This window comes from Nematostella vectensis, chromosome 14 (assembly GCF_932526225.1).
Source record: "Nematostella vectensis chromosome 14, jaNemVect1.1, whole genome shotgun sequence".
Classification (NCBI taxonomy): Eukaryota; Metazoa; Cnidaria; class Anthozoa; order Actiniaria; family Edwardsiidae; genus Nematostella; species Nematostella vectensis.
The window spans coordinates 6204331-6220129 of NC_064047.1; the positions used below are offsets into that span (position 1 = coordinate 6204331).

The 15799-nt window shown below is 40.2% G+C and overlaps 2 protein-coding genes across 3 annotated transcripts; one reads left to right on the top strand and one right to left on the bottom strand.

Annotated features, from left to right (window-relative positions):
* Positions 1-735: 735 nt before the first annotated feature.
* LOC5513864 (U3 small nucleolar RNA-associated protein 14 homolog A) lies at positions 736-12937 on the bottom strand. Of its 2 annotated transcripts, XR_007306545.1 has the most exons (14): positions 12817-12937; positions 12587-12662; positions 12354-12424; positions 9067-9131; positions 8007-8086; positions 7663-7803; positions 7131-7208; positions 6642-6767; positions 5718-5939; positions 5268-5345; positions 4358-4574; positions 2387-3198; positions 1240-1598; positions 736-1095 (listed from the first exon to the last, which is right to left on the bottom strand). XR_007306545.1 is itself a non-coding variant. In XM_001634030.3 (13 exons), exons 1-13 carry the CDS (start codon positions 12837-12839, stop codon positions 1335-1337), a joined length of 2253 nt encoding a protein of 750 aa, XP_001634080.2. In that variant the 5' UTR covers positions 12840-12937; the 3' UTR covers positions 736-1334. The 2 variants fall into 2 exon arrangements, 1 of the variants encoding a protein (XP_001634080.2); XM_001634030.3 differs by having other exon boundaries at positions 736-1598.
* A 216-nt stretch (positions 12938-13153) lies between these two features.
* On the top strand, positions 13154-15253 carry LOC5513853 (probable tubulin polyglutamylase TTLL2). Its single transcript, XM_001634073.3, has one exon. It carries the CDS (start codon positions 13154-13156, stop codon positions 15140-15142), a length of 1989 nt encoding a protein of 662 aa, XP_001634123.3. The 3' UTR covers positions 15143-15253.
* Positions 15254-15799: the final 546 nt, after the last annotated feature.

The following is a 15799-nucleotide window of genomic DNA, read 5'->3' on the forward strand; positions in this document are numbered from 1 at the left end:
GAAGCGTGACGCGTCAATTTTGTGATGTTATTGTGAGCAGTGAAAACATCAGACGGTGTGTCATGGAGGGTGACGCGTCAATTTCGTGGTGTTATGCTGAGCGTCACACAGTGAAAACATCAAGACGGTGTGTCTTGGAGCTGACGGCGTTGACTTTACGACCTACACTTATTTCAATTAAGGTTGCACCCGGAGAATCCATGTGTCGCAACACACAGTAACAAACAATCTTAAACGGTTACTTTCCTAACTCGCTCGGTCAATTCCTTATTAGGACATTACATACCATATTTGGGAGTCCGTTCCAATAATTTTTTTTTCACTTTTTTGTCGCTCTAGAGCTGTTTACGTCAAGAAAATAATTTCTACGTGAGCTTGCAGAAATTCGTGTTTACTACGATTTTGCAGGCCGCCTTTTCGAAAAATAGAGCTAGGCCCCAACGTTTTAGAACACCACAGGTTTCCCGTGCGCTCGCCCTCCAGCCTCTTTTAGACCATTTAGAAAAACGATAGCCATTGATTGCGTTCCAATAAATAAGCGTAAATAAAAACAAATAAAGGTTTGGAAATAAATATCCATATTCATGGGGCGTGACATATGGATTTCCCACTGTCGCACAAGCGCACACGTGACAATATCACGCCGGCCTCGAGATGACAAAATGTTCTCGATTGTTATAGGTGGGGTTTTCCGATTCATAGTGTCATCTTCCTCTTGTTATCACTTAAACCATAAACCATGACAGGTTTTTATCGAAAAACAAATTTTAAAACCTAGGTTTACAAATCCGATTTGATTGTGTTATCCACACTGCAGATGGGCAGCAATGCAAAACAAAACAAAACAAAACAAAACAAAACAAATGCTTTTGAATGCAAAGCTTGAATCTTTGCTCAGTCCAATTAATCTCCAATTAATTCCTATTTTAGGCTACTGTCACTGCTTTACGCCCTGAGCTCCATCCATTATCACCCTGCGCTTGAATTGCTTAGAGCAGTAATCGGCTCCCCTTTTCTTAACACCCTGAGCTCCATCCATTATCGCCCGGCGCTTGAATTGCTTAGAGCAGTAATCGGCTCCCCTTTTCTTAACACCCTGAGCTCCATCCATTATCGCCCGGCGCATGGATTGCTTAGAGCAGTAATCGGCTCCCCTTTTCTTAACACCCTGAGCTCCATCCATTATCGCCCGGCGCTTGAATTGCTTAGAGCAGTAATCGGCTCCCCTTTTCTTAACACCCTGAGCTCCATCCATTATCGCCCGGCGCATGGATTGCTCAGAAGTAGTAATCTGTTTGATAATGGCACCAACTTTTTTTCCACCCTTGGTTTCGTTATGCATGTATAACTAACGAATCGCCGTCACCGCCCTTAACTGCTCCCCTCTTCTTAACACCCAGAGGTCCATCCATTATCGCCCGGCGCTTGAATTGTTTAGGAGCAGTAATCGGTTCGATGATGGCACCCATCTGTATTTCCACCCTTGGTTTCGTTAGTTCCTTGACGGTATTCGCTGTGTTCCAGTGTTTACCAACAGGGTTACGTATGCTTCGCTCAAATTGTGTCCTACTCCTGTAGGGGTGAGGCGCCGTCTTCACCTGAAAATCATAGAAAAACACGTATTATCGATGTATGAATTGATCTAATATTCTGTGTGTATCAAGGTGTCCAGTGACTATGACCATCTTTAGTCAATGGAGAAAGCCTCTGAAAAGAAACTAAAATTCCTCAGTACCAGACCCCTAAAACGACAACGGTTTCTTTATAGGGAAGAAATGGGGGAAAAAGGGAACCTAATTTTTCCGGGGGAGGGGGGCTAGTTTTCTGATAAAAATCTGACCACCTCAGAAAGAACAAAAAGGGACTGTTTACGCCATTGCAGTATCTCTACGGGACGTTTATAATCGGATTTCGCTACACAATTGTTTGACTTTTAGATTTAAAATAGACTAGAGTGATCTAGAAATGCCTTTTTTTTTATCTAATTCGCTTATGCTTTATCGTATTGTCTACAAATAGCGGAATTTCCACTGTTGTGAGTGTGTGTGTGTGTGTGTGTGTGTGGGGGGGGGGGGGGGGGGGGGGGGGCGAGCCTGGTGTCTATAATCAGCTGACTGACCAGATACGCAGATATTACTTGCAATAGTAATAAACATAGACTATTTTTAAAAGAACCTTTCTGATAAGAACATCCAGTCTGGGATTTCACCAATTCTAAGAACATGTTTAGGCTCAGATAGCAGCAATATTGTTTTGTTAGTGTGATGCGTTTTAAAATGCAGAAACAAATTATACTTTATACTCGAGTTCGATCGAGTGGCAGAGGTGTTGCGGGCGAGTCGCATACGACTAAATCGTCCAATTCAGCCTTTAGCCACCTACATACCTGGTTGCGGGCGAACTTCCGGTTTCTTTCTTCATTAATTATCACGTGAGCCAAATTCTTGTCTTTCCGGTCGGGTCCAGGCTCTGCGCGGATCATAAACTTTGCCTTTTTCTTCTCCGAGACCTTAACCCCCGCTCCGCCCCAGTCTCCCCAGCCAGGCAAGGTTAAGTCCAAGTCTTTCGGCTTCGACGAGTCAATCGCTTGATCCTTCTCGCGGGCGAACTCTTCGATGACGTCATCATTAGCAAACGCCTGCTGGATGCTTAGGATTTGGCCACGTGACTCGTCTCCGCCAGTAGAATCTCCGGTGTCCTCTATTCGGAAGATTTTCTTGGGGTCAATAGTCACACCGTTGTTTAATGGGTTGCTCTTGTTGAGGTCCAAAGTTTTCGCATTTCTTCGCGCTGTTTCTTGCCTCGCATCCTCGGCATCATCTTCTTTAGAGTCTCTGTCATCATCATCATCTTCGTCTATAGCATCGTTGCCTAACAACAGTCCAGCACGCTCGGTGACGTCATCTGTCTCTGCGGTTTCCGTCGGTTCGATTTTGCTGCTAGCTTTCTTCTTCTTTTTCTTCTTCTTTTTCTCCTTTCTCTTTTTGTTCGGGGCCTCGCTTTCCTCGGTCGCGTCTTTACTCGTCTTCTTCTTCCCTCTTTTCGTACCCTTTTTGCCTTCTGGTTCGGGTTTGGCGAGTTGTAGCTCGAAGTCGTCGTCGTCATCTTTCTCGCCTTCGCTACTATCCCCCTCCCCCTCAATATCTCGATTGTTCTCATCTTTGATTGGCTGAAGCCGTTGTAGCTTTGTTATGGGCTCTGTAATGACAAACGTATAAACATATTTGCAACGTGCATGACACAGGGCTCCCAGAAATTCATAGAAAAACATCCCTGAATTTTTCATGATACTTTCTTTTATTTTATTCTCCAAAAACCCTCAATCATTATTTCGACTTATTTTTAATTTTAAAGACCACGAGGATTTCAGAGGCGCGACCTACTTGGACAAAAACTAGAGTTAAATTCTACTAGTCGAACTGTTGGCTTTCAAATTCCACTAATTGTCAAACTATTTGACTCTTTCCTTAACTGGAATTAGTTAAATCTGTTTCAAAAGTTATCTACATAGTGTAGACAAGGCGATCTTAGAAGCGTCATCAAAACGATCTGCTGAACGAGAGCATTCAAGCGGAGGTCATGGAAATACAAAATGAAGTGCCCAGGAGCGAATACAGGGGGGAGGGGGGGGGGGTGAATTGGGTGGATATCCACCCCCCCCTTTTAAGTGAAAGATCTGATATCTATGTGACCTTTCAAGAACCACTGGATCAGTTATAAGCTGTCTATCTGGCCATTATCCACCCCCTATTTTGAAATCCTGGATCCACCCCTGAGTGCCAAATTATTCCCGTGTGCTTTAAAAATTAAATAAAAAAAACTTATTTTATATGTTTTTTTTTCTAAGGGACATGGTTTTGGAAGAATTTATCGCATTTAGTGCATATTTGCAAAAACAAAACTTCATCAATTGTTTCGTCGCTATGGTAACTCGAATAACAACAGGTCATGCATCCAAAAGTTCAATCTCTACTTTTAAAATTGACTTAATCTTGAATTGCATCTTTATGCATGCGAAAACTGTTGCCCTTGAAAAATGAGCATAGAAAACTGCAAGCATCCATAAGGGACTAAAAGATGACGGACGTCAACGAGACACAAAAAACAGACATGCAAAATAGAAACCCGACACGCGAAAACGTGAATGAAACAATACAAAACAGCTGCAAAGCCATAAGGGGGGGGGGGGGGGGGTGCGCATTAACAGATATCATATCAGGCTTATATATATTTCACAATTTGACGATCTTTAAAAAAATGAAATGACTTCTTGACAGTCTGGTCAGGGGAGCGGGGGGATGGGGGGTGGGGCTGTGCACTAGACAATGGAGTGATTGTTGGACATTTTTAAACTCACCGGGCTCATCTGGGTCTACCCCAGACCTCACTTGGTCGCCAGTCTTGTCAATGCTCCAAGGGTTGTCCCCACTTGTAACCAGGCCCCCAAACCCATCGGAAGTGACGTCATGTTGATCGGGATCAGGTTCCTCGTAGTCTTCAGAGTCAGACTCCTGTTGGTGTTTTTCAGTGAGCTGTCGACTCAGTAGCATCTGATCATGAAGTGCTTTCCTTGCCTGAATGAATAACCAGGAAATGGATTTAGACAGCAATATGATATGCAAAAAGCTTCCACAAGCTGGTGAGCAGTAAAAAGTGTGATGAGGAGTCACCAAACGGGGTCAGGGGAGGTGTAGGGAGTCATCATAGTATCCTCAGGAGAGAGTTGAGGAGTCGCCATACTGCAGTCAGGGGAGGTGTAGGGAGTCACCAAAGTGTGGTCAGGGGAGGGGTGAGGAGCCACCATACTGCAGTCAGGGGAGGTGTAAGGAGTCATCACAATGTCCTCAGGAGAGAGTCGGGGAGTCGCCATACTGCAGTCAGGGGAGGTGTAGGGAGTCACCAAAGTGTGGTCAGGGGAGGGGTGAGGAGTCACCATACTGCAGTCAGGGGAGGTGTAAGGAGTCATCACAATGTCCTCAGGAGAGAGTTGGGGAGTCACAGCAGTGCGGTCAGGGGAGGGGGTATTGAGTCACCAAAGTGTGCTCAGGGGAGGGGTGAGGTTTCACGAAACGGCGGTCAGTGGAGGGGTGTGGCGTCACCATAATGTGGTCAGGGGAGAGGTGAGGAGTCACCATAATGTGGTCAGGGGAGGGGTGAGGAGTCACCAAAGTGTGGTCAGGGGAGGGGCGAGGAGTCATCACAGGGAGGTCAGGGGAGAAGTAAGCATGTCACCAAAATGTTCTTAAAAGAAAGGGTTGTTTTGTCACCTCTGGATCCTTGTTTCCATGTACCAACAGGCTTTTGGCCCATTTGGATGTGTTGCGATGCTTCAAAGACACCCGCTCCTACAAAGATAAATACATATCAATCAGAAACAAAAAAAAAATTGGGACAAAGACAGTTAATGCTCCTGTAGAGCAACAAAAAAACAGGGATCTTTCCATCTGAATGTTTTCTTGTGTATATCTTGTTAAAACGAGAAAACACGCTGAATTGCATAGATAAAGACTCCATCACAAAACATAGCCATAGAGGACACAAATGGCAACCTATTTGAATAACAAATTGTGAAGCAATCAAAAGAAAGGATGTGTCTATCAGTCCGGGAAATTTTAAATCCAGAATCACCATTCACAGTGAAAAGTCTCCTTCCACCTCCATAAGCCGTCACACTGATATCCAAGTACCCATTCCCTGGGAATAGATGATGCACAAACCTCTGCCCTTGCTCGCTCAAGCTTCTCTAGTTCCTGACGTGCTTTGTCTGGGTCAGACTTCTGCAGCTCCTCTAGATTCTGTTTGCCTGCAGCTCGCTTCTCTGCTCTTTTCTTCACACGGTGATATTTCTTGCTTTTTATTTTCTTTGCTCTTCTGCATTTCTCCTCATAGTAGGACTGCAAGGCACGCATACGTTGAAGCTCCCGCCTCCTCTCCTTTGCCTATTGACGTTGAAAGTAGTGCAGTAAGAAGATATGGACATTAAGTTGATCTTGTCAAGTACACTTTTAAGAAGTAGGGGGACTAGCTGGAACTACAGCAAGACTCAGGATGTTTTTTTTATTTATATTTAAAGGGAATTCATTTAACTTTATCATCAGTTTTGGCAACTTTGGAACAAGGTTGGAACTAATGATTCTTTTATCACTAAGAAAATAATTCATTAATAATTGTGTTGGGTTCTAGGCTATTTTCTGTATATCTTAAATGATAAACAATGTAAAGATCTAAGCCAAAAGGGTAAAAGAGGCAAACAAAAATAATTCAAAATGAATAGGCCTGACCTCATATCATTTTGGGGGCACACAAGTGACACTGCTTAAAGCCGCATTGTCACCAGTTCACTTCCGGTCGATTACCTAACAAAGTTCTTTGGAAGTTTCTTTGAGGATGTGATTGATAATTTAGAGCGGATGGCCTGTTTAATATCTCGGATTTCAATAGATTCTTTTGTCTTTTAATGGTTGAGGTTTCCGTCGGACCTCCCAAAGTTAACATGGTGACAGAGGCGCTTTATCATGACATGGAAATGCAAACTGTGATCAACAGAAGTGAAGGCTTTTGCACACTACTGAACAGCATCTCTATTTTTTTATAGTACAGTATTTTTAAAACGACAGTAAAGTAATGGTAATGTTACCCACCTCCTCTAGATCCATGGCTAGGAGGGCTTGCTCCTCTTCCTCTGTCAGCTCCTTATTTTCTCTCTCGATCACCTTGAAACTGCCGCGCAAGATGGCCGCCACTTCCTCCTCCAAGGGTGTACGAGGCTAAGGTAGTCAAGATACATTGAAAATTAAAAATTGAGCAAGTCAATAACAGCCAATTTCACAGGGTGTTGTTTTCATTTTTCAACAAGTTTGACTTGTCACAACCACTCTCACAACAACTTTTCATTATGTCACCTCACAACAACTTTTCATGAACACAGCTCAAAATTACTTTTTATGATCTCACCTAACAAGAACAACATAGACACCTCACAACAACTAATCCTGACAACACCCTATAACAACTTATCATGACCAAACCCTAAGCAACTTATGTAGCATCACAACACCCCACAACAACTTACCATGGCAACAAAGGCTTATTACAATGCCTTATTTGATTACATTCTGAGAATAGTTTACCTTGAAGGTGACAGCTAAAGTCTTTGTTGTTATCTCTGCTGGTTTGTAAGGGTTCAAAGGAAAGGTGAGATGTTCAGCCTAGGGAAGAGATCAATGAGCAATCAAATACCACAAAACATCTATTTACAACATCCCCCCTCCCCTTGCAAATAAGCCTCAGATCTCTTTAAATATCCCCTCCTACCTATTAGAAGCATAAACAATGTTAGCAACACTTTTACAAGAAGAGTAAAGTTAGGTTCCTCATCATCACAATAAACCAAGAAAGTTACTTCCTCAAGAAATAAACAATCAAAGAAGAGAGTCATAAAATTAAATTAATTAAATTATATGTTATTTTTGGGGTGTCAATTTTTAGACCCTCAAAATATACAAGCTACTGTATAAATCAACACAAGGTTGAAAAAGTATGTTGAATGCATCTGTGTTAGCCCTTCGTCGGAGACTGGTTACTTAACAGTGAGTGGAAATTTGGGTTCTCCCTCAAGTTGTGTACATTCCGATGTGATGACACCTATTACACTCTACCCACCTCTCGGTTCTTCTTGACAATTGGCTGCCATTTGGTGATGTCTGTCTTGGTCTCGTCATATGCCACTGTGCGCTGGATTTTCTCAGCTTGTGGCTTTTGAAGTGGAAGATCCATGGGAGAAGCACTCTTTTCCATACTCGCCTAACACAAAAGATAGACAAAATAGTCAGTTTAAAGACATGACATGCACATGCCCACTGCAAAGAACCATCTGGAGACCATGAGTTCATTGAATGCATTTTAGATTTATTTACCATGAGGGTAAAATGCATGACAAAAGCCACAAATTTTAATGCCACATCAAAACTAAAAAAATAAGCCACAACATATACATTTCATCTTACCAGTTTTTTCTTGAGTCGTCCATAGGTGGAGCTTTTAGGGAGTAAGCCAACTAGGTCACTCACATCAACTTTATCAGTCTCTGTGGAACAAGCAATTGCCTCAATTAAATAAATAAATAAATAAATAAATAAATAAATAAATAAATAAATAAATAAATAAATAAATAAATAAATAAATAAATAAAATAAACAAACAAACAAACAAACAAACAAACAAACAAACAAACAAACAAACAAACAAACAGACAGACAGACAGACAGACAAACAGACAAACAGACAAACAGACAAATAAACAAATAAACAAATAAACAAATAAATAAACAAATAAACAAATATAAATAAACAAATAAACTAGGCATACAAGGCTCCTGAGATGGACAGGCACCTGAGGCAGCCGCCATACGACCCTTGTCTGACCACGGAACACAGCTTGGATCAAATTGCTGGTTTTTTTTTTTGGAGAGGGAAAAAAATGGAAAACCCTCGATGCAAAGATGAGAACCAACTACAACTCAACTCACGCTAGAACCAGGAATCGAACCCCGAACCAAGTGGTAAAAGGCTCAGGCACTACCAGAGTGATGCTTTGCCAACTAGCCCAATGATGTTCCTCTATTTTAGTATGGCTTCTGATGATATTGTTTATTTATAACTGTGATTATATCATTGTTGTGTTTTTGATGTTGCAATAGTATTGTTGTTGGTGTTGGTTGGTGTTGTTGGTTTTTAAAGTTAAAGAATAAAATTACTGTTGCAATTTCAATCTCTATTTTTTTTTCTTGTCTGTCGTGTAATGACCACTGTCAATTGTAGGTGTTATCTAAAGATGCCCTTATTAGACACTTTTGTTATTGTTTTCATTAACTATTGGAAGACAAATTATTTGAAGAACTCAAAATAATCATTAAGAGTTTTCTACTTCATTAACAAGATTCAATTCAAATCACTGCAATAAATTCACCAAATCTGCAGATGGGAATGGATGCCTTTTCGTATTTGGCATTTTGCTAGAATGACAAAATGGAGGTTGACAAAGACTCTTATATATGTATACTGTACCTGTATTACTAGCAAGGTTGAACTCAGAGACTTGTTGACTTGGCTCAGAGCGAAGTTGTCTCTTTCTAGAGTAAATAAAGCAAAAGATATATAAGATATATATGGTTATCACTTTCAAGTGCAAAACTAAGAGTTTGACAACTTAATCTTATACATACAATAATTGTAGATTTTATTTATGTTTTGTCGTTATTCAAGCTTGGAGATACTAGTGCTAATGCTACTCTAAAACCTATGTTGTTGTCTTACTACATACTGTAGAAGCAGTGGCTGAGCTTTCTTTACTGGCAAAAACAAGTTGAAACATGCACCTCGAGTGTTGGTAGTGAATAATTATGAGTATTACAGTACTCCAATCAAATCGCTATAAAGACAATGACGCTATTTCAAAACAATAACAATTGCTTTGGTTGCAAATGGGACTTTTTTTTCATTTTTTTACAAAAAGTTACGAAGTTGTTGTTTTGCCATTGCTAACTGTCTCGCATTTTGCTCAGTCAAAGCCGGGCTTATGATGTCACAACCTTGGTACAGCTTCTCAAAATTGTTTTAAAACGATAGCAACTTTGTTTTAAAATGACGGCAAACTCGTCCAAAAAACCGGGCAGTACTTGCGTAGCCATGTGCTGCTCCAACAACCACTATACAACACATGTTAGGAAAATTAGGAAAAAAATGGGCCCGATTCGTTGGGACTAAGCGAAAGGAGTTCTCCATCGGAAGCGCCACCACTCTTTGTTCGAGCCATTTCGCCGATGAATGATTCAGGCGATCAAACCTGGATCTCCCTGATGCTAAGGCCCCGAAATTCAAAAGGAGTTTAAAGAGGGGGCCTCTTCCTACACTGCATCGGGAAAGAAAAGAGAACATAACGGAAAAAGCTCGCAAGGGACCGCATGTACTAAGTATACAATGCATATTTACGACAATTACGCTGTGACAGACTGTGTCACAGCAAGTTTTGAGGTTGACTTGTTTTTGTTACTATAGTTGTTATTTAAATATAAGTAAAAGAATGTAATAAAACAGAATCAGCCTGACTTTAGTGGTCATTTCTTTTTCATTGATACATTTCTTTTGTTCAAAAATACAAAATGCAAAAATGATTAAGCAAGTATTTCACACAATGGCAAGGCATTTGGCCCCAAAAGATCTACCTGGTCAGATTTACCAAACAAATTCTTCACAGCATGGTAATAAAAGCACAATCTTTTAAAACAGTTTTATCGAAAATGCAATACACATGACAACATTATATTCGTCCACAGCACTCACACCTATAGTTATTATAACGCCACCTGGGATTTCTATCTGTTAGAATTTCACTGATAATTTATTTTCCTCTGACTTCGACTTTCTCCGATTGAGGCAATGAATAGTTCAACAACAAAATCCAATGAGATCAACAAGAAAGGATCAAATATCCAATGGCTGGAACTGGAATCTAAAGAGTTGTACAAGTCATTTTATTACTTTTATAATAATATTAAGAACGTGACCAAAATTGAAGAATGAAATTTGAGAAGATTCCAAGCGGGAAAAGTCAATAGCAATCGAGCGCGTTGGTTGAATGAAAGTTTGCCGTAAAATCGATTACAAATAATTTAATGTGTCATTAATCTATTAGAACTCACATGAAAAAGGATTTGCCTATTTTATTTAATATGCCAAGCTTTAATCTGATTTGATTCGAAATAAAATAGGAAATACAGGGAACAGAACAGGCAAATTCGAATGTACGAATTGTTTTGACAATCTCTACGGCGAACAAAATGAACGAAAGCTACCTCAATCCCACTTCTCCATGCTAGATTCATGTGAGTCCATATTTATCAACCTATGCTACCTTATCGACAAGTACCTCTAAAGTTAAGTCATCGTCTTTCAGTTTCCCATTCAGCGTTGAAAACAACACTTCCAATTCCATTCGTAAATCGTAGTTCTGTAATATCAAAGGTTTTTTTGGAATGCTTTCCCCTTTAACAAGTTCAGAATCAACTTCCTTACGGCTTGGAGTTCACCATAGAACACTGAACACACATTTGTGTATTTTCACAGTGTTTATATAGTATTATAAAAAGCTTTGGCTGTGTCTCCTTTTCACCAGATGAGCCTTCAACGATCAGTTCGCCATGTGCTCTGATAGTGATAAGGCGGAAACTCGCATCCACCTTCTCAAAAACCATCTCAAACTCCTTGTTGTCTTTTTCTGTGGAACTCTTGATTGTCACTGGGGTCTGTGAGCTCTAAGCCACTTGGCCTGGTACTTTTGATCGACGACGCCACTATTCGACTGAGTTCTGGGGCTTTTTTTTCGGATCTCCTATATGATTTAACACTAAAATTTCATGCCATGCCATGGTTGTGAAGTCACCACAGGCCTCCCAACGGTCCAAATTCGGCCCCGGACTACAAGGCATTTTCTTTCGACGGAAATTTTAAAAAAATATAAAAAAACCAACAAAAATGAAGCGCCTTTTTATTCAGGCTTGCTACTTAACCTCTAGACTTATGTTTTAGCAAAATAAAGTTTTCGTTTCTGACCTAGTTTAAGTTGGTTTAGGGTGGAGCAATGTAACAATTGCGACAATCTTTTTTGTGGTATCTATTTGATACCTGATTTTTTTAGCAAAAGTAAACAGGCATAATTTTGTCGCAGCCGTCTCTTTGTTCAACAAAGGGAAACCAACAAAGACACTTAACCAATGACGCTTTTTTGGTTTGTGTTCAGCCCTAACTAATGGAACAATGTAGCAATTGTGACAATCTTTATTGCAAAAGAAAGCTCACATATCGGGGAATCTTTTTTTGGGGGAGGGTCTGTTTGATACACGATCTTTTAAGCAAACGTATACCGGCGTGAATTAGTCGACGCTGACATATAAACATGTCGTTGTTGTTCAACAGACACTTGAACAACGACGCTTCTTTGGTTTGCGTTTGGCTCAATCTAATGGAGCAATGTAGCGACTGCGACACTCTTTATTGCAAAAGAAAGCTCACATATCAGGGAATCTTTTTTTTGGGGGGGGGGGTCTGTTTAATACCCGATCCTTTAAACAGACGTAAACCGGCATGATTTAGGGAAGAAGTGATTGGGGTTAGGTTAGGTTTTTATTAAGTTTCAGTGGAGGGAGTGCAGATTGATAAGTAGGGGGTGGAAGTAACTCATTTATTAGTTTAAATAAAACTTGAATCAACTTTTTTTAAAGCGCTCTGTGGGGCCTAATGAAACCCCCACCACACCCCCCCCACCCCCCCCCCCATGCGTAGCATCTATGCCATACCTCTTTTTCTTGTCAAGGTTTTCAATAGCCTTAATGACATTTTGGCGCTTAGATCCCTCATCTTCACTCTCCTAAAATGAAAATAAAACAAGAAACGCAACAATTATTTAAGATACTTAACTTATAGTAAATTATATAGGAGAATCACAACAACAGCAAATAAATGACAAGACAAGCAGCAAGCTTTGGTATCAAGCATTTTCAGAGTTATTAGCGTTTTATCAGGATCTTACGCTTTCGCTAGAGCTCGAAGCTTGGTTTTTAACTCCGTGATAATCTTGAGATGCGAAACTCTTTGGAGCAAGCAGCCTGTAAACAAATACCAGTACGTGACTATCAGAGGCCTCTATACTATGATAAACGACACAACGTTATAGCCGACACTCTTATGTGCATAAGAAGTTTAAGAGTGTGTCGTTTTTATCCCTAAAATGTTAGAAAATGCCTTGTAAGTATAACTAACTTTAAAGCTTCTTTGGTCGCCATCTTGGGTCTTGCACGTGCAATCGCCGCTGTCCTCTAGACTACGGGCTAATTAGAAGCGTGACGTCACAGCTGTTCGAACACGCGTCTCTTTGATTGTGTTAAGGTTTTTGTTGTTTACTCTTTATCTGTATGCGCAAACTTTGAAATTGATAGCGCAATCCGTAATCACTGATTATCATGGATCGGTGTTTTGGGGAAGATGCAGTTGTATCGAGATGATGGAGATCCCGCGTAATGATCATGTTTGAGGTCCCCTTCCGAGGTACTTCGATGGACGAACTTTTTATATCTGGAGTAATGGAGACGCAGATCTTATGAAAGGCGAATGCATGGCTTGTGTGGTATTCAGGCTTTGTGATGGAGCTCCTGAGCTACTACGGGACGTGTGTTTGGAGAGAGGATGGCATGAATTTGACGAGGAGGCGGTTGATCCCGATGCAACTTGGAGTCTTTGGTGGAAGTCATCTGGATTCAGAACGAGCGAATACGAAGACTGTCGCCCGTGGCAACGTCTAAACCACTTCCCTAAAACTAGCGCTATAACACGAAAAGATTGTTTAGCTAGGAACCTTAGACGAATGAGAGGAGTCTATGGGAATTATTTGTTTAATTTTGCACCACTTTCGTTTAATCTCCCTAACGATTACCGGAAATTTGTAGCTGAATACTCTAAGAAGAAAGATGCCACTAAAAACATCTGGATTTGCAAGCCGGCAGATTTATCCCGAGGAAGAGGCATTTTTCTATTCGAGAATTTATTAGACTTGACTTATGATAGTGCAGCCGTGGTGCAAAGATACATATCAAGTCCATTATTGATTTGCGGATACAAATTTGACTTGCGGCTGTATGTACTTGTTACATCATTTCATCCACTATGTATCTATGTTTACCATGAGGGAATGGTTCGCTTCAGTACAGAGAAATTCGACCTCTCTACATTGAGTAATCTATTCTCACACCTAACTAACTCAAGTATCAACAAGCAAGGTCCTTCGTATTCCCTTGACAAGGAGCGAATTGGAACAGGCTGCAAATGGACTCTTTCCCAACTGAGGGCATACTTCCATCAGCATAACATTGGTGATGGTATGTTGTGGCATCGTATAAATACCATCATTATTCTGACATTGTTGACACAAGCACCAGAAGTGTCAAAAAGCTGTACTAACTGTTTTGAGCTTTATGGCTTTGACATTTTAATTGACGAGAACCTTAAACCATGGCTGTTAGAAGTTAATTTTTCTCCATCTCTTGGAAGTGATTGTCTGGTTGACTTGACAATTAAGAAACCTCTACTGAATGATACGTTTGAGCTACTGAATTTCAACCAAGATTTGTGTATCCCAAAGGCTACACTAAAATCAAGTCACCTATCAAAAAGCAATGTAAGGCCTAAATCACAGCTTTTATCCTCCAAAAATCATTCCTTGAGAAGTGCTCTAAAACCCTTACAGATCCCCAAATCAAAAGCAATATTTCAGTTCAAAAGCCAACCAGAAGAGTCAGACATGGAACAAAGTACAGCATCATCTTGTACAGAAGATATGGATCCTGTGCCAAAGATAAACCAGGAATTAAAGTCCAGGTCTCATTCAAGTCTTAGCATTACAAGTACCCTCCCATCAGATGAATTTGTACAGGCAGTGAATACTGCACCATCTGAAGAAGGACCTCTGGAATACACTGCACAACATAAGCCAGAAACAAGTGTGCAAATAAGCAACCCCACGGAACCATCTAGTCAATCAGAGGATCATCAGAGAAGCAAAAAAATAGTTTCTAAAACTTTCACAAAGCTCAAACCAGCAGCTCCTAAAGGGTTTCCTTCAGCTCGGAGGAATACCATTTCTGGTCAACCAAGAAATACTTCACTTCCACCTTTAAGGCAACCTTCCAGACAGAGTTTGACAGAGCCATTTCCAAGATCTGTATCTAGCCTTTCAAAAAGGCAGAGTACAAGCATGTCAGACTTATCAATTATTTATAAGTCAAAGAGTTTAACTAAAATACATTCAGCATCACACAGAAAAAGACCACAGCCAAAGCCACTGTATGCTGCGAAAGTCGGAAATTTCTTCTTGGTATTTCCATTTAATGATGCCACCCAGAAGGCAGTAATGACTGGTCCGATTAACACTAGGGCGGTGGTAGAGGAGGTTAAGAAAATGATGCAGCTGGTCTCTAATCGCAGTGCCGCTCAGTCAAACATTGAAGAAAGTCTCAAGCCAAAAGACACCCCAGACCTTTCCAAACCATTCTGGGGCTTTAGGCCAGTCATTGAATACACAAACAATTTTTAAGAATTTTAAGGAAATTTATTTATTGGTGTTATTGGTGTGGTGTGTGATGTTTTTTTTTAGAAACAATCTTATATTTAATAAAACCTGAATAAAATTTGATTTTATCTTAAATTCCTTTGCTGTTAAAAAGTATAAACACAGGCTACCCAAGGCTACTGTCAGTGGTTTATAAAGGGGAGAAATTTACACCTATTTCAAATAAGGCTGCAATAGGAGAATCTGTAAAGCGTAACCTGTAGTGTTTCTTGGGTATCAACTAAATAAGAAAATTAGCGTAAATAAAATACAAATCCTGGTTTCAAAAGCAGTAGAGCTCTTGTTTATGTTCTTATGAAAATTCACATAGTTTTCAGATACCCATGAACCACCACTGGTTACGACACAGATTTATTCTTGAGTGCAACCTCATTTGAAATAGGTGTATATGTTAATCAATCAATGGTTTATTAAACCCTTTTACAGCCAAAAGCTGGATTACAGGGCCTGTCAGCAGGACAGAAATAGTATTTAATACAATTGAAATTTAAACGTTAGAAAAAAAAAAATTATTGTGAAAAAACTATAGACCTTGTAATATTGTACGAGTCTTCCTCAACACAATATTACAAGGTCTATATAGTTAATTGTTTTTCGCTAACATATAGAGTTGGCAAAGAA

Bases quoted from the DNA above. Each gene is read 5' to 3' on its own strand.
- LOC5513864 (XM_001634030.3), bottom strand. From the start codon at position 12,839: ATGGCGACCAAAGAAGCTTTAAA. The intron at 12,663-12,816 runs GTTAGTTATACT...ATTTGTTTACAG, and splicing joins GCGACCAAAGAAGCTTTAAA to GCTGCTTGCTCCAAAGAGTT. The intron at 8,087-9,066 runs GTACAGTATACA...CTTGTTCCACAG, and splicing joins CAACCTTGCTAGTAATACAG to AGACTGATAAAGTTGATGTG.
- LOC5513853 (XM_001634073.3), top strand. From the start codon at position 13,154: ATGAAAGGCGAATGCATGGCTTGTGTGGTATTCAGGCTTTGTGATGGA.